At 38.5% G+C, this 18,332-nt stretch overlaps 1 protein-coding gene across 4 annotated transcripts in view; it reads left to right on the top strand.

Annotated features, from left to right (window-relative positions):
- Positions 1-18,332, top strand: part of EVC2 (EvC ciliary complex subunit 2) — a 60,052-nt gene that overhangs the window by 26,984 nt on the left and 14,736 nt on the right. For all 4 annotated transcript variants that reach the window (XM_077177707.1, XM_077177706.1, XM_054633353.2 and 1 more), the window contains exons 10-14: positions 5,119-5,443; positions 7,971-8,210; positions 9,649-9,824; positions 15,927-16,086; positions 16,572-17,029. In XM_077177707.1, the coding sequence (XP_077033822.1) occupies positions 5,119-5,443; positions 7,971-8,210; positions 9,649-9,824; positions 15,927-16,086; positions 16,572-17,029 (1,359 nt within the window). The remainder of the gene's footprint in view (positions 1-5,118; positions 5,444-7,970; positions 8,211-9,648; positions 9,825-15,926; positions 16,087-16,571; positions 17,030-18,332) is intronic.

Raw genomic sequence — 18,332 nt, 5'->3', positions numbered from 1 at the left:
GAGCTCCCCCAGTTCAGAGCTGGCTGCAGGCCAGTACAGCTACTGGTGTATGACAGAATATCCTTCAGACCTGTGCTAACACAGCCTGGCAGCAGACAGGGACCAGGGAAATGCAACGCATCCCACTCTGGCACAGCAGTGCCAGAAGAATTTGGATTTGGGCAGTCAGTAGCTGTGGGTGGGTGTTCAGACCTCATGCCATTGCCTCTGCTTCTCCTTTAGTGCAGTTTGAGTCTCCTGCAGGGGTTTGTGCCCTGTTGTGCTGCAGCTGTGTAAATCCCAGCCCTGAAGCCCTGTTTACAGCCTCTGTTGAGACTGGGCCCAGCAGAAGAGCATGGAATGCAAAGGAAGGAAAAAAGGAGGGAGGTGTTGAAGGGAGGAAGGTATGGGGCGGCACAGAGGGGTCCCATTGACATTCTTTAAAGAACCACCAACAAAACACAACAACAACCTAAACAGACAAAAAACTAAAAGACAGCCCAGCTTACTGATACTATATTACTAATCCATCAATAAATGGATAATTTGTGAAACATCCCATCAACAGCTTTTGAAGACCTCTAATGCCCATTACTCTCAAATTACTTTATTTACTGTGACTAAAGCCAGCACTGCAGGAACTGTTTCTTTGTGATTCTTCTTGTCTGACTTTCTCCATCTTCACTCCTCTGAAGTGTGACAAGACAACATGGATCATAATGTCTCGATGTTGTCCTCCCATTTCTTTCCTCACTGCAGCTATCCCACCATCACTGTGCCCATGGGTACAGCACATGTGCTGCTCTGTCTATAACAGTGGATGCCCCTGGGCTGGGGTGCTTGTCTGTCTGTTTGTCCTTCCCTCTTTCCATTCTCCTCTCCATCCGGAGTTGGTGCAGCTGCTGTGCCTTGGGGCTCTGAGTCACTGCTGAACTGGAAACAGTGGAGACAAAGTGTCCACTAATGGCTCTAAATTACTTAATTAGAAGCTTTTCAGAAGCCTTGTGTATTTGAAGCAGTACTTTTACAGAAACAGCTACCACAGGGCTCCAGTCTCCTCTGGATACTTTTGTAATACGTGTGGTACTAATTAGCTGGCATTGGCAGAGGAGAGATGAGCCTTCTGAGAATGACAGCCTTTTCTCTTTTGATGAGAAAATGTCATCGAAGGGGTATTTGTTTAATGCTTCTCTTCCTTTTAGACTTCAGAAAGTTGCATTATAGTAGTTTCTTAACTTTATAAATTCAGAATTAGTTTTAAAAATGTGTTTGAAAGCCAATAGTTAATTTTAGGGCTCTTACATTCAGCAGTTCTAAGTTCTCCTGTTCAATAATTCTCTCTGTGGGCCTGTAATTTGAATAATAAGAATTAAAGACACAAATACTTGGTCGTTAATGAGAGGTTTCAGTTTTTTGTAGTGTGTTGTGTTTTGGTCTGTCTTTTTTTGAATTAACTATATTTGGTTTCCTGACCTCAGCTGCTTTCCTGTATTCTTTCATTAGGTCTGTGGAGGACATCACTTGCTCAGGAACTCTTTCTGCTTCTCTGTGTTTGGCGTCTGGGATTCTCCCCTTCCAGATCTCTCTAACAGATTTTTAAAACCTCTTTCTCTTCAAGTGAGTGAAAAAGCTTTACACTTGCTGTTTGAAGTTTTCATTTTCTATGTGTCAGTTCAGCTTTCCCTCCGCTACCCTTTTGTGTTACCGGTCTCTGCATGCTTTGTCCAACAAAAGCTTTCAACTTTTTCATCAATAGGTTGCCATCAGCTACCTGTACTTCATTAGCTTTCATGTTTCTGTGATGCTGAATATGCTCAGGAAGTGAGGCAAGACCTTTTAAACATCAATTACTGTGGCAAGCAGAGTGCAGAGCATTTAAAGCAAATTATTAAATGTACCTTGGCTGGAGGAGACAGAGTGTCTGGCTAGAATTTTTTTTCCCTATGTGACATGAAATGTTTAATCTGGTTGATTGTAAACATTGTTCTTCTGAGGGACTTGAATGAAACCAAATGAAAGCATTCAGTTTATTATATGTACAGGATTCCTGTTTTACTGACTGTTGGTATGAAGCAGCATGCTAGGGGTGCCCTCAACCTCTCTGTGTTGAGTAAAGAGCTTGAAGCAAGGTTTCTGATCTGTGTGATGAGCTTGTCTCATTTCTGCTGGCTGCTGTATGAAGCTCACAGACCAGAAGCAGAGTACACCAGATGGAAGGGAGCTTTAATGTTTTTACAGCCACAACCTTTCTTCAGCTGCCACTGTCAAAAGGTGATGGTGTGGGTGCTGTCTTCAAAGCTGTGACCTGGGAGAGCTATGGCTTGTAATGACTTTTCTCTCTGCTGATACCCTTTGTTTGGTGGAATGGTTCATAAACTTCTCTTCCATTGCCTTCTTCACCAATGTGCTGTCAGGAAAATGAAGAGTGTGAGTTGCAGGTTAAATACACCTGAGATCCCAGGAGCCTCATTATTCACTTGCTGACACAGCAGCATTAGGTGATTTTTTACCATTGCTCCTCCTGCATTTTGCATCATGTGGAGTTACTGGGGTACTGTAGTTCCCCCTGAAGGTGAAAAGGAGCATGGGAATCTTGCTGGAAATGGAATCAGGTTGAGTCTGTAATGACTTGCAGCAAGTAGGAAGAAGTGCTGTGGGAAGACTGAGGGAAAGAATAGGAAATGTTCTGATGGTGCTTCATTTTGGTTTTCATTCTTGGGATCACTTATGAAGAGTTGAAAAATAATAGGGAGATGGGTGAGGAATAGCTTTAATCTTCTTTGAGGCATGCTTTAAAAAAACTCCTGTATTTGTGCTAAGGAATAAATTATGTGTTTTGAACTATGTAATAATGTGGTAGAGCTGTGAAGTGTTACTTTCCAAGGAGAGGTGAGGAATTCAGTCTTTCACATCTCAGTAAGAAAGGGTTAGAGGGTGCTGGGGCAGCCATCTATCATTGCATGCTTGAAGAACAGAAAAATAATGACTAAGGAACTTGTTGTTCCTGCAAACAAAGAGAGTTGAAAGTTGTAACTAATAAAATTCTGAGGATGAGGCATTCTTTGGAGAAATTACCTAGTGGAACAATTGATTAAAATGTTGAGTTCTTTGTTAGGGGATGCTTGAAAGTCAGGATGTTTCTCACAGAAGATAGATATGCTTCAATTAAATTAGAGCTGCTGAACTTAAAGCAGGAAGTAAAAAAGAAAAATAAATCTGGTGGCTTGGATTTTACAGGCTAGTAATGAATTTGTGAATCTATGAAGGAAAGCCTCCTACCACTGCCTCACAGTCATTAGAGAAATATTATAGCAAAAAGCTCCCATTCTCTGATTCCTTGTTTTTGTTTAAGTGCATTTACACAACTCTTTTTTTTCAAGTTGTCAACAACAGCTTGATAATAGCTGGCTGTGTCAGCAGAAGTCCTGAGACTGTAAGCAAAATTACTTAGGAGAAAACACACATCTTGATACCTTGATCCTGCCATCACTTGCCCTCTTTCCTGGAGCAAGAAGGACTCTGCCCAGGAATCAGTGCCCTGAGGTACTTTACTATGAGTGTAGATGACTGTTCCCCAAGAAAGCCGTGTGCCTCCAGCTGCAGTGTCCATCTGTAGACAGGACAGAGATGCTGGATGCTTGGGGATATTATAGCAAATATTAGCTCTTACAGGATCTTCAGATTACTGTGAGAAATGTTTCAGGCTCATGGTACTTTGATTGCAGGAATTTCTGTTCCTGTATATAAGGAAGAGGGGGTAAAATGGAGGAGGTTTAGCAGCTGCAGCCAACCAGCCAGCCTTGCAGCAGATTGCCATGATGAGGGCAGCCATCACCAGTGTGTTCCTGTGGTGTGGAGAAATTGCAACAGGAAATCAGTCTGTGGTAGATGATTACATTTCAAAGCCAGTCTCCCAAATACTTCAAGTATTTGAGGCATTGTGAGAAAACATTTCCACCCCACCAATTTCAGCATGGGGAGAATACACCTCTTGTGCTGTCAGGGAGGCAGTGATGATATGTCAGTTGTTTACTTTTAATTAAACTTTATTTGCTTTCATAAGGAAAGTTTGACCAAAAACCAGTGTTTCTAGATTTGCATATCTTCATTTATATGATTCTGAGTGTATTGTTCCACTCTCTTGCAAGTCTTACCAAGATCTTGGCTATGGATTTGAAATATATTTTGAGATTTTTCTGCAGAAAAATTAGACCAATAATTTAGCGTAAGCAAAAAAAAAAAAAAAATGGGTTTAAGCCCCTGAACTATGTTTTTAGGTCACAAAGAAATTTGTGTATATGTGGTCCACAAACAGAAGTATACAGTGTTGTGTATTCATGTAATTTGACATGCAGGAGCATCCAGTGTGGAATTGAGTTCAGGTGTAGAATTTAGAGTAGTTACATTGTATATGAAATTAGAATAATTATAATTCCAATTTAACTCTACAGATAAATGAGAATGTATTTATATGCAACATATTGCATTTTCTAAGAGCTCTTGTATTTCTAAATGGTTTTAACCTCTTTTCTAGAACTCTATTAATGTTCATGAGAGACAGATACCAGCTATTTTATTTGTATTAGCATGAAATTGAAACTCTCCCCTCTTCCCTGCAGAGAAGGGAGTACACCAGCCAAGAATATGAAACAGTGATGTATCAATCTAGATGGGTCAGTGAGTTTAGAACTATTTTACAGTCAGTAAATTTTATAGTCTATTCAGGTGACCATTTGATCTGCTTCCCAACGGAGATAGCGAGTTGATTTTGTTGGGGTTTTTTTGGAGGGGGGTGTCAGACATTTCTATTGGCTTTTATCTAAGGTAGTGTTTTGAGTATTAGTAAAGAAAAGATTTTTCTTCTTCTGTCTGAATTGGAAAGAGAAGTGTGGACATACTTAAAGTTGCTGTAGTATAAGTTGACTCACCCTGTTGTTTAATGAATGATTACTGTCATGATTAATAAACTCAGCTATACTGTGATATTCTTGCACATCTGTGACTGCCGTTTCATTGCCCAGTGTTGAGTGAATCTAGATGCAATCTAGAGATTGAATGCTCTAGATACCAGGATCTTGTTTTCTGACAGAAATTTCCCATAATCTGGGGTTTCTAACAGTCCTGATTACCTTTGCACAGTTTGGAGGTTGCCAGCCTGACACGGGTGGATGCGGATCTGGAGGCCAGTCGAACACAGATCTGTAAGGAGGCGATTGCTATGATGTTGAAGAACATGGTCTTAAATCACAGCCTCTTTCCTCATGTGGAGAAGAAAATAAGTTCAGTTCTCAAAAAGCAGTTTCTTGCAATGGAGGAAGAGATTCAAGAGGAGTATGAAAGGAAGATGGTGGCTTTAACAGCTGAATGTAATCTGGAAACTAGGAAGACAATGGAGGCTCAATGCCAAAAAGCACGAGCTGCAAATGAAGAGGCTGAGGAGTTAATGAAGAAAATTAATGAAAAGGTAAATCTGGTTTTAAATCAAGATACTTTGCATCATAGGTAGTTTTATGGAGATGTTTTCTCTTTTAGACTAGAACAGTTAGTTATCCTCCTAGAAGAGTAAAGATCTACAATTAAATGTGTTCAGAAATTCGGGTATCATAATCAGGGTAGTTATTATTAAGAAATTGTCTCGAGAAAAATAATTTTCTGGTGAATTAAACACAATCTGTGACATCTGAAGACAAAGGGTTGTCATTACCCTCTTTGTTTTGGGGTTTTTTTATAATCACTTATACTATTGCAAAGTGGTGTACTTTTATTTACTGTATTTTACTGCAGCACTTTCTGAGATTTCAGACACTCTGTGAAGTATTTTGCACATTCAGAGCAGAACAAACTTCCTGCATCATAAACCTTACAGTCTAGGTAAAAAGCTTCCAATATTTATGTTGTTTTTGAAGAAAATTAGAATATAAGCAAAACCAAGGGCTGATTTCCCGCTGAAGTGAGTGAAGGGCAAGCAGAACAATCTGTATTATAGAGCAAGGGGTGGACTTTGCTTGAAAATAGCTTCTTTGTAATAAATAACTGAAGTCAGAGGAAGATTCCTTATAATGCTCCAGTCTCCCATGTCTTTTTTTGAGTATATTGGATGTTTACAATAAAACTGGTTTTCCCCCACTGTTTATTATTATTTTTAACAACTTCCTGTGGCTTGGAAGGATTCTGGTAAGTTTTGAATATTTCATCTCTATAAGCTTAAAATGCCAAAATGCCCCAAGTTGGTGTTTCATATTTGTTAAGAGGGTGACTTGGTGGGAACAAATAGTGCAGTTTGTTACTGGTGGGGCTTTGCTTCTGGATCACAAGTGGTATTTGCATATCACATACCCATAATTATTTAGGTATTTAATGACAATTCATGAATTAAAGTTTTGACACAATAAGGTTTTTTTGCAGAGTGACCCATTAAATGTACTCCAGTATGCTGAGGCTCTCAGGAAGTACTTTGTTTTATCAGGTTGTTGCATAGAGAAAATTAATGGCACAAGGCTAGTGAGCCAGTAGAATTTCTCTGATGTTTTCAGGTGGATTTTAAATTGTGACTCTGTGGAGCTTTCCATGCCTGTAGGATATGTCTGTTCTGACCTACTCCCTAGAGGTGCTAGAAACACAAGAGGTGGGAAGGAAGAGATACTTGTGGACACCTTTTTAAGGATGAGTTGAACTGTACTCTGCTGGAGACTTTCTCCTTCAGCTGGATATAGAAGGAGCCTAGACCTCACTGAGATAAGTCCTGCCTTTGCAGAGAGAGGGGCCTGACTGAAACTCAGTGTGAACCCACAGTAAATATGCTCTCAGCCATGTGGCTTTGCTTTATATGAAATGTATTGGTGTTGGGTCAGTCTGATTTGTACTGAAAATCCTGAATAGTAGGAGTCAAGCAAGCAATTAAGGCCAGTCCAGTACCTGTCCTGATCCATTTACATATCCCATCATTGCTGTTGACTTTTCTGTCTGTAGAAGGACCTGATTTTATACATGCCACAGTGTGTGGTGCAGAAGGACATTCTGAGCATGAGGGCTGGCTCACAGCCATTCTCCTGGGCAGCAGGTGTACTGACACCCAAGGGATGGCAGTGGAAAACAACTAGAGCAAGAACCTCCTCCCCTTCCCAGCCAAGACATAGAGATTCTATTCCTTTTTGATTAATTATTTGCTGCCTGCAGTGTCTCTCTTGGGAGAGAGAAGTGCAGAGGGCAGTTCTCTTCAAGATAATTGGTATGAAATTTAGAACAAGTCTGACACTGTGACTCTTAGGTAGCTCTGCTGGCATAAGAAGCATTCTTTGCTCTGTGGGACACGTATGTTTTGATTCTATAATGACTTTATGCCATCTGAGATTAAAACAATGAATATGTAAGTCTTACTGGAGAATGAAGAGGAAATATTTCTGGAAAAGAAGCTTTTAAAGTAATTGCCATTTAATTCTACTCCATGGTTGCAAATGTAAATCTAAAACAATGCTCTTGGATTAACTTGTAGAAACTGATGGTTAAAGAAGGTCACCAATAATTAAAATCTTCTCAAGATTTTTAGTAGAATAGGGTTTTTTTCCAATTTGTTGTTTTTTAAATTATGCTTATTTAAACTGGTATGCATTATGTGAGTCTGAGTCTGTTTAATTTTAATAAGATTTCAGGATTGATTAAACCTAAAAAATTAAATTAATATATAGTCTTTGTGTTAAATTTCATGGCATTTTATATAATTTGTTATATAAGACTTGTGAATTTTAAAAGGACTTTATTATGCCTTGGAAGTGGTATCTGGATTAGAAATTGGCAACTGTACAGCCCTGCCATCCAAACAGGTGAAACCAATACAAAGTGTACAGTTGATTCAATATTAGCCTTCACATAAACCTGGGATTACAGTAACTAAAGTATTTATAAAATTTATATGAACTAGTAGCACTGATACTTTAAAGTATGTTGAATTCTGAAAATCACTTCTGATGCATTTATTTCTTCCTTTTCTGCAGCCTGCTATAGAATACAGAAGTCTTCTGGACAAACTTCACAGGCTGGAGCAGGACTGCCTGAAGAGGTTCCTTTTCATAAAGCAGGAGGAATATTTTGCAAAGGCTTATAGAGAGCTGGCTGTTACCCAAAGAAAGGAGCTCCATACTATCTTTTTTACACAAATAATAAATGCCACTTCAAAGGGAGAACTGAAGGTGGAAGCAGCTAAAACATTAGTTGAAGGTTACTCTAAAATACAGGTAATAGGATGATATCTCCATTCCTAACCTAAAGACAGAATACAAACCTGCAGTAATTTATAAGAATTGTTTCAGGATTAGTGTTATCACTTTCATAATAAGCTTTTGTAGAAAGTATTTTTAAAAAATATAATGTATTCATTATGCACATGTAGACATATACACAACTGTAATGTTGAGGTATATGCACATGTTCAAAACCCCCTAGGCAGCAAGTGCTCATATATACTTCAGAAGATGTACTGAGCTCCCCAATCTAAATATGTACATTATTGAAATTGTGGTATGTCTGAAGTACTATGATTATGTACTTAGAGAGGTTGAGTATCTCCAGGTTCTGTTATCAAGTGGTGCTGATGGAGAGTATGTTCAGGACTTAAGTTTTGCTTTCAGCTACATTTTAAACCTCTTGCAACAGAGTAGCTTAAGTTGTTTCCTCATGGTTTGCTTTTTTGTTTGGTTGTTTTTTACCTCATTTGTGTTGAAAGTTAGTGCTCTGGATTACAAAAGTTCTGGGCATTTTTCTTCTCGCTGCTTCTTGAGAAAGACTAGGATTGTTGTGGTCCTGCAGTTTGAGGGGGGAGGTTAAAAAGCAACATCTGGAAAGTAGGTGTCAGAGCATGTAAGGCCCACTCCTAAAACCTGATGCACAAGCTTGTATACAGAAGCTACACATGGGCCACTGTCAGAGGGAGATGCAGCAAGCACTTTGTGCAGAAGATAGTTAAGCAGCCAGATCAAAGAGGTAGAGCAAGTGAAAAAAGGTTTTGACTGAGTTTTGGCTGCTCAGACATGGGTGATGTAACTAGCAGACCTTGTCTTGGTTATTTATGCTTACAGAATGTCTGCTATAGAGCACTGTGTGCCTAACTCTGGTCTCTGCCCAGACCTGTCTGTAGGTATTTAAACCCTTCCTGTTTGCTACTGTTGGAAGGGGGACCTTCTAAGCCAGCCTGTGTGCAGTGGGCTTGGCTTTCCCTATGCCATACTCTACATACATGGAAGAGTTGGCTTTGAAGCCAACTTATAGACCCCTTTGAAGATGTGACCCTTTATGTAGTTATACAGTACATTGTAAAGAACAGTTCTGCTAACACTGGTAGGGTTGCATGTCTATGTAATTGTGAATATCTGTGAATATCTGATCAAATGACCTGTTAACTCAGGTCACTTAGGACATGTACTAGCTGTTCAGGAAAGTACACGCAGTATTAAGGTAATCAGGCCAAAATATCTAAACACTATTTATTTTGTTTTGTTGAAATAACCATAATAATTTGATGTGATCACTAGAGTTAAGTTGATACAAGCTTATTATTTTACACTTGTAGGAATTTTTAAACCTTGCTCTATTAATGAACGAGTCTGCTCTGACACTCACAGGTGTTAGCTGAAATTAGTGTTACATCTAACTAAATGTTCACATTCTTTCCTGTAGGGTGACATTGAAGAGCTAATGGATTTTTTGCAAGCTTGCAAGAAATATCATCTGAGTAAAAGGTTTTCTTACAGAGAATATCTTATAAGTAAAATGCAGTCAAGAGATTCTCGTGTCTCTGCTCTTATAAATGCTGCAGCAGCCCAGATATTGAGTCTCATTAACAAGACAGAAAGGTAAAGAACTCAACTGGTTTCCTTGACAGCCATTTGACTGTGTTATCTCGCAGACAACAGACTCTTCAAAAAGTCTTTTTTCTGTGTTACCTAGCAGGAGAGTTGCATAAAATGTTATCTTTTAGTTAATTCTAAGAAAATACTTTGCAGCTGATTGCCTTTGTTAGTTAACCTCACCTTAGCACCTGCTGGGATTTTTGTTATCTATGTCCATTTTGTATGGCACAGAGATGAATTGCTGGAAACATACGTAGTACCTGGTTGTAATTCTGAGTTCAGTGGGAGCCAGACTCATGTAAGATGCTCAGTGTCTTTATATATCCATTATTTGTGTAAGTACTTGTCAGTCATGTGAAAACTCATGCCAGAGTCCATTGCAACATGCACTAGTGAAGACTATTTGTCTACATGCTTTATGCATGAATATCTGGATTTAATGGAAAAAAATAATTTTGGATCACTTGTGATTGAATGTATTTGAGGAGCTGGACATACAGTTTCTCTTTTTGAGCTGGAAATCATGAATATTTTCTAAAGAAAATAGATGAATTTTATAAATAATTTATCTGGAGGATTTTCACTAGCAGAGAATACACCTGTTGCAGAAAATTAAAAGGTAGATGTCAGGGAAGTAAAAAGTAGACCTGGAAATGTACTGTTGTAATACACAGATTTAATTTGTTTGGGATACTCGGAATCAAGGTAGAGGGGTAGAATTGGTGACCCAGCAGACACACAGAGACATAGTTATTTAGAATTGTGTGGCTGTGAGGAGCACTGAGGGAGACATTGTGCTGCCACCCAGGGAACTGTGTTAGTTTGGCATATGGAGAGATTAGTGAGGAGCCTGCCAGGGCAGCAAAATATGTTAGAGTACAAATAAACAACCTAGCACTGCTGCTGTTAGTCCTGTGCTTGCAGCTTTATTTGTGTATTTGAGATGTCTGTATTGATGTCAACCACTGACAATATGTGAAATGTGGATTAAGAGAACTAGGTGAGCACTGATCTTTATGGTGTGTTTTTTCTTCCATAATGTCAATTTAATTTAAAAGTAACATAATATTAGGAAGCAGGAAGTCTGTTAAAAAGGTGTCAAAGATGGCATCTGTTGATGCGACAAAATAATTTATCAGGGTGTTTAAGTATATTTTCCTTGCTTTTCTTTTTGATTGTCCTGTGTTCTGCCTCATTGGAATCATACTCTAAGTTTAGCTTGAATCACCCTGAGTCTTGTCCCCAGATTCATTGGTTGAAGAGAGCTTCTTCCAGTAGTCTTGCACTGTTTTGTTAAGGTCTGCAGCTGTGTGGCTCAAAGACAAAGATGTCCTGGAATAAGAAATCTAATTCAGACATGTCTTTCACAGAGAGTTCCCTTCCATCAGTTCATGCCTCTCTTTGGAGATGTATTATAAGGTCTGAGATGTTTCCTCTGATGATGTGGTTATGTGAAAAGCCTTTGTGAGAACCTCACTGTGTGACCATTGCAGTGAACAAATGGGACTTTCTGAGCTGGAAAAATCAGTTTCACCCATTGTTTAATGACTGTTACTGCACTTAACAGTCACCAAACAAATCAACTATTGAACAGAAAGGAAAGGCATAGTGTTAGTTAATTGAAGACTTCATGGATCTCATCCCCAAAAATGAATTAAATGTATTAAAAAACCTTCTAAAACCCCCCAAACTTCCAAAAGCAGCAAGTATTATTACCAAGATGAAAAATTAATTTTTCTAGCCCTCTTCTATAAAACTTTCAGAGTATGCATTGGTTGGTTGTCTGTGGAGAAAGGACATGTGTCAATAGTTGGAGATATCATTTGGAGAGAAGCAATCCCATTTGGCTTTCTGGGCTTAGAACTAGTTGTTTTCCTGTAACTTCCCACACCTGCTGCTGCAGTAATTCCTTTCAGACAAATGTTGGCCAAACTCTTATAATTCATTCTTTAGCTGGTGAGATTATAAAACTCCAGAATGTAGTATCTCAGTTTATTTGCTACTGTTTTGTTTTCTACAGGCGAACTGGAATAGCCTAGTATAATTCATGAGAAATTCATAATTACATAAGATAGGCTTGTATTTCAGTTTGTAACTAGAAAGTGATTTTGGGAATGTTTACAAATTGGAGCACTAAAATTTGAGCAGCAAGAGCAGTCAGGTCTAAACAGTACTTTAAATTTGTAACCATAATATCCTTTTATTTTTCACTTTATGATTGAATCTGCTTGCTAAATATAGATACAGGTCTGTCTTAATCTATTTTGTCCAGCTTTATAATAGAGTGCCTTAAACTTACTGTTATAAATGGAATTCTAAAATACAAAACTTAAATGGAGAAGAGAGAAAAGATATAGATTAAATATACCACAGATAGATGCAGTGATAAGCCAGCAGGTAGATATTGAGGGGAGAAGTCTTTTTAAAATGAAGCTTTATTAGTATGTTTAAAATTTATCAAATAGCAAGGCAATTTCAAATTAATGTGAAAAGGATTCTGTGTGGCTAGAAATGGATGTTATAAAAAGGAAAATAAACCCAAGCCAGTTCTAGGGAGGGCTGTGAACATTTTAAATGAAATAGAGCAGCCAGAGTTTTCATGTTGTATTTAAATAAAGTGTCCCATTTGTCTGGACTAGTATTTTAGTACTCAGTGTCTTTTGAAAATCAAGTCTGGACTGCAGTGCCAAAAAGCAGGAAAGGAGAATTTAAAATATAATCTGTAATCATGGATTTGAGGGATGGCTACATAGGCTCTTTATCTTTTTTGTTAAAGACTAATGGGCAAAAGGGCAAAACACTTGAGGCAGTGTTTATCTTGGGTTGTTCTTGCTATCAACAGAGGTGCAAGGTTCTTGATGGTTTTAAATTATAATATTGGTAAAACACTGTGTAATTCTTTCGCCAGTATCTTCTTGTTCACAAGAAATGTCTTTCTTCTTCAGTCTCTTAAAAATTGAATTCAGTTCTTCTGACTTATGAAGAAGTTTGCAACCATTGGTACCTAATAAGTTTCTCCCAAAGCTTAAATTTTTTGAAGACCCCAAGGATTTCTTGTGTATTGTGTTTCTAAAATGGTCAAAAGATTAAAGCAAGCACCTTATGCTGGTCTCATTCTTCTTAATAATCACCATTTATATGGACCTTGTCCATAGAAGGTAGTTTTCCAGCAATGTCTTGGCTGGATATTTGTGGAAGTCAGCAGTAATGCATCAGTATGAAGTTTTCTAATAATCTCTTAAAACCTTTTCTGCTTGTAGCACTCTGCTATATAGGGGGGGCATTTATTGCCCTAAATTATTAACATGAATTGTGTTCTGGACAACAGCAAGATGCCAATTCAGCAGGTGAAATCCTGGTGTAGCTGGAGTACCATGGGCAGGGTCATGCAGGTTCTCTCTGTAGTTTCTGTATGGTGATGTGATTCAGCCTCCATGTGCATTCAGGCCTGTACAGCTTTTCTGCTTGGTATCGATCTCCCTGTGATGCTCCTGTTCCTTTTCTAGCTTTCATGAAACAATTTTTCTTTGCTGGGGTCCAGCATCCTGGAACATTGATTCCCAGTAACATCAAATACAAAGTCCTGATTTTTACTTCAGTGCTCTCACTCTGTATTTGCTCCTTAATTTGTTGACTTTGATTCAATGCAGAGGAGTCAAGGTCTCTCTGACTGACCTGTGATGCTGCTGCTGTTGGCTACACACTTCACCTCTGTACCTTCCTTGGTGCTCACTGCCTTTGGGAGGATTGCCCTGTGAACATCCTTGGCAATACCACAGTATTCTCCTCCATTAAAATTCTCTTTGTTCAAAGATATGTGCCTGCACATTTCTTCAGTGATTAAATTTCCAGTATGTTGAGACCAGGCAGTTTTACCATACAGTCTATACTATCTCATTACCTTTCTCCTCTCCTTTTGTTTAGCATTTCTGTTTGGATTCCTTTGAGACATCTTTTATTCCTAATACTGTAATTGTTTTTATATTGTATTTTTATGAAACCAGAAATGAAAGGTCTTGCCAGGATTGAGCCTTTTAGGAATTACCATAGCACCAATTAATATAAGTTGGCACAGAAACAGACATAGGCTACTGCATCACCTGCAATTTTAGCTATGGACATACTGGATCTCTAAATAAACCAACTGAAACACAGTAGACCTTTTTTTTAATCCTAAAAATAGGTAGCTATATATCATCTTCCTATCATTCTGTGTTGCATGACTTTTCTTAAACTTTCATTTGCTGTGTGGTTCCAGCACATCTATCTTTTTCTATTGCAGACTCTTTTCAGTGCTCTGGACAGGGATTTTAATTGGATGTAGCAAGCCTGGGTTTATTTCCTCAGTACAAAAAAAGATGAAGGTGTTAAAAATAATATCTTGGTTATTATCTTTCTGCACTTTCTCACCATAATTAATTACTTTTATTCACACATCTTTTGCCTTGGGTTCAGTCAAAAAGGAGGGGGAGGACTTAGAGTTACCAAAAAAAACCTTGGTGCTGTTAGGGAGGTTTTGACATAACACTGAATTTTAAGATTGATTAGTTTCAGGGCAGAAATTACCTGGCCAAGAATGATGCTTGGTGGATTACTCTCAAAATACTGAAAGGTATTTTAATCCTCTTTGCAGATTAAAGAAATGCAATAGATAGACTTTGAAAAAGCTCTGCAAAAGGAGGATCTGTTTTGTTGCCATAACTGTGATAAAGCACATCTGAGTTTCTATCCAGCACATACATTATATAGGAGTGATGTTTCATGGCTTGCTCAGATAGTTGTGGATGCTTGAGCAGAAGATGGGGAGGTGAGAATTATGGGTTCTGGCCACCCTGGTTACAGTGCAGTGGGTGCAAATAAGCTAATTTGGTAATCTGCTTTATTTTAGCACTTATTTTGAGGATTTTGGTTGGAATTAAGTTGTCACAGTAGCAATAAATCCTAATAAACCATAATAAGACTCTCCTTTCTGGAGAAGGGCTTGCTTACCACATTTAGATACAACTTGAATTTAGGAATTGGGCCAGATATCACACTGGAATGAAACCTTGAAAGCCTTGGATTCATCTGAGTCCTGACTCTGTAATCTTTGACAAAATGGGGACTGGATAGGTAAATTAGAAGGTATCTGTATAACCTCCAAATTCAGGTCAGGAATTGGTGCTTTCACTTCAAAGTTTTGTGTTGACCTTTTCGACACCACATTTTGTAAGTCCACTGTGCTTAATAGAAATTATAACTCACAAATGTCCAACGGCCTGGTCTGAATTAAGATGTTCTTTTATTCTTCTGTTGAATAAGAAAGATTTGGGGAACTTGTAGTGTAACTATAATAGCAGGTAAGTCCTGACATTCAGTTTGAGATTGTGGAGGTGGAGATTTTTTTTTAACTGTTGCAGCCACTGTTGAGATCTTGTTTTCTCTTTGACATTAAATACTGTAGCAACTGGAGGTAGACCATAGTGTTGAACTTCCACTTGAAAGCACTGTGGGCTTATGACTGACAATTTGCTGTTTCAGATAATTTAATTTTGTTATTATTTTGAATTTTTTATAAGTCTTCTGATGTAAAATTAGTAGAAAGTATGAATATAAGTATTTTGTGGATATGATTGCTTTTTCTATTAAAAAGAATTTTTCTTTTTACTTGATTACATACTTTAAAGAGAGATTTGTTTTAATAAGGAGGAGGAGTTGTAAAAGACATATAAAATGGCATTCCAGGGCCATTAAATGGAAAAAATTAAATATACATAATATATAAAGTTTAAAATGTCTAATTTGAATATCACATTACAAACTGATGTGTAATTGTTTTTGCACTTGCCTGTCATTCCTGTCCCTCCTTTCTGTCTATCCTTCCTGTCTGTCCATCCTTCTTGTTTCTTTTTATACACCTTCACAAACTGCCTCAATTCTGTGTTCATCTCTGAGATTGTCCTTTGATTATCCCCTTCTTTGTTTGATTCTCCTGGGTATCACTGCTGAAGAAACAAAGATCATTCTTTGTGTCTATTTTGCTGAGCCTTTTTATAGTGCTAATTGCCTCATATCCTTTTGTTCTTAAGAATTTGGGATAACAGCCTTCAAACACTGTTATTACAGAGCAGGTCATCTACCTGAAAGTCATTTGGGAATCCTGCTGGACCGAGCTGAGACTGAAATTAATTTTGTTAAACAGAAATTTGATCATGATGTAAAACAAGAAAAGCAGAAGCTTTGCCAGAAACTCATTACCAAGCGAAGGTGGGAAATGCTGCAAAAGGTAATTATTTTCAATGTTTTTATTTTCATAGGGCTTATAATGAATTAGAAATTGAATTAATTGAAAAATAAGATGTAGTTATTATAGCAGAGGTCAGCACTGCCAGAAGCATAGTTTAAAGTAAGGGCCAGTTGGTTTTAACTGTGTACCACCATATTGTGTATTAGTCATGCAGTAATTCATAGCTGTCAAACCACATGATGATGCATTTGTTTAGGTTTTAGCTCTCTTATCTAGCAACAGTCCATATTATCACAGCCTTTGTATCTAGCAATAGTCAGAGTTATTACAGACCTCCTGGGTGCTCACAAAGCCAATCTGTTGAGGGCTAGGTGAGCCTCTGGACGCTGAAAAGAAGTTTTGAGAACATGGAAAAGCAAAAGTATGAAATTTTGCATTGCTATGAAATTCATACTTGAGGAGCTAGGATTCAAGGTGTTCTTTTTTCTTAACTTTGTTCCTCCTTTTGGTTAATAAATCCCCAGAAAGAGCATCAGAAGGAGCAGCTGTCACTTGGAGACCCCTTCAAAACTACTGATGAGATCTCTCACTACCTGAGACACTGGAAAAACCTTCTGAGTGATCACACCATTGAATTTGAAGAACTTACTGAAAAGCTTGACAATGAGGCCAGTGAAGAGCTGAAGGAGCTTCTATTTAGGCTAGCAGAGAAAGCCATTGAAGAGCTTAAACGTGTTCAGTGTGGAGTGGTTGTGCAAGAGCTGGTCAAGCTCAATGTGCCAAAGTCGTTCCTCCTGGAAGCTGTGGAGGAGCACAAAAAAGAGATGGTGGTTAAACATGCACAGCTTGAAAGGGAAGAACATGACAAGAGCATGGCTGCTGAAGAACTGCTTCAGCTCACCAGGGAGAAGCTAAGCCAAGAGCTGGAAACAGGCATCTCAGAACAAAAGAAAATAAGGAGCTGGGAACAGTCAATATTCATGCAAGTATCTCTCTGCACTCTTTTCTTAGTTACTATGGCAAGTAGAAGAGAACTTGCCATAGGAGTTTTCACACCTGTCCACTTGTAATTCCTAATGATCAGTTCTCTGTTGGGCACTTAGGAATTGATTTTTTTTCGAAGTGCTCAGCCCATGCAGTACCAGTGGGTAACACTGCAGTGGAAATCCTAGGAAGCAGCAGTCTTGAAGCTAAAAATGTGGAATAAAGGTTTGATACTTCCATTCATTCCATGGGAGGTATCATTTAAAACATCTTTCATTGTTATTCTCAGTCTGTTCTTTGAGTTCCCACACTTTGGAAATGCCACTTAGCGTGTCAGACCTAATTGGCCCCAAGTCTAAGTTGAATATATTTCTTCTAACCACAAGTCAAACCTTACTCATCAGGTTTGGTTTAAGCTTTGGCACAAGTAGTCCCTAAGTACACAGTGCAGTATCTGCCTGTCCAGCTCATGGCTCCACGTGTCAGACTGGGCTGCTCTGGGCTGTGGACAGAGTGTCCCTGGCACCAAGCCCTGAGCCAGACAGGCATCATGGCCCAGGCAGCGCTGCAGAGAGGAGTTCTGGCCCCTTGTTAGGAAGTGTTAGGGCCATTGCTGCCTGCTGCAATGGGACCCTGAGGAGGTGGAAAAGCAGGTGGTGGCCTTGCCACAGCTGGGAGACCTTGCACAGGGAGAGCCCATGGCTGTGGCCAGGAGTGGTTGTGCCTCTCGTAGTGGGCAGCAGAGTCCTTGAGAGATCAAGGAATGTCGGTGAGCATTTTTTCTTAGCTTTCAAGTCCATTTATGTCTGGTTGTTTGATTGCTTGAATATTTGCAGTACTACATTTCCTATACAATGTCTATTTAATAAGAGACATTGTTAGAGACATGGGAACATGAAAAAATAAAATTGCAGCTTTAGGGGAAGCAGCTGGAACAGGCAAACCTATAATAAGCTGTGTGGCTCTGAAGGAAATGTACCAGGCATAAGAGATTGAACAGGGAGGGAGAAAAAAAAGGAAAAATAAGACACTGGTAAAAGTTTCTCCTTCATACCTCTTCTTTAAAGCAAAATAGATTTGTATGGGCAGTTTTATCCAGACAGAATAAGTTTTCCTGCCACATATTGTAAAACCATATAACAGGAATATAGAAAGAAACTTTACCCATTGCATTTGCTCTGCTAAAGAAGAAAATTGCATTTTCCCCATTGTTTTGGTTCTAATTTCAAGGGCTTTGGATTTTATTCAGCATTTTAAATACTCTTCTGTGAGTCATTTATCTGCATTTTCTAGCTTGTCTT

Source organism: Agelaius phoeniceus, chromosome 4, assembly GCF_051311805.1.
Source record: "Agelaius phoeniceus isolate bAgePho1 chromosome 4, bAgePho1.hap1, whole genome shotgun sequence".
Taxonomy (NCBI): Eukaryota; Metazoa; Chordata; class Aves; order Passeriformes; family Icteridae; genus Agelaius; species Agelaius phoeniceus.
The sequence above is the reverse complement of the archived record's forward strand: the minus strand, read 5'-3'. Positions and strand labels throughout refer to the sequence as shown.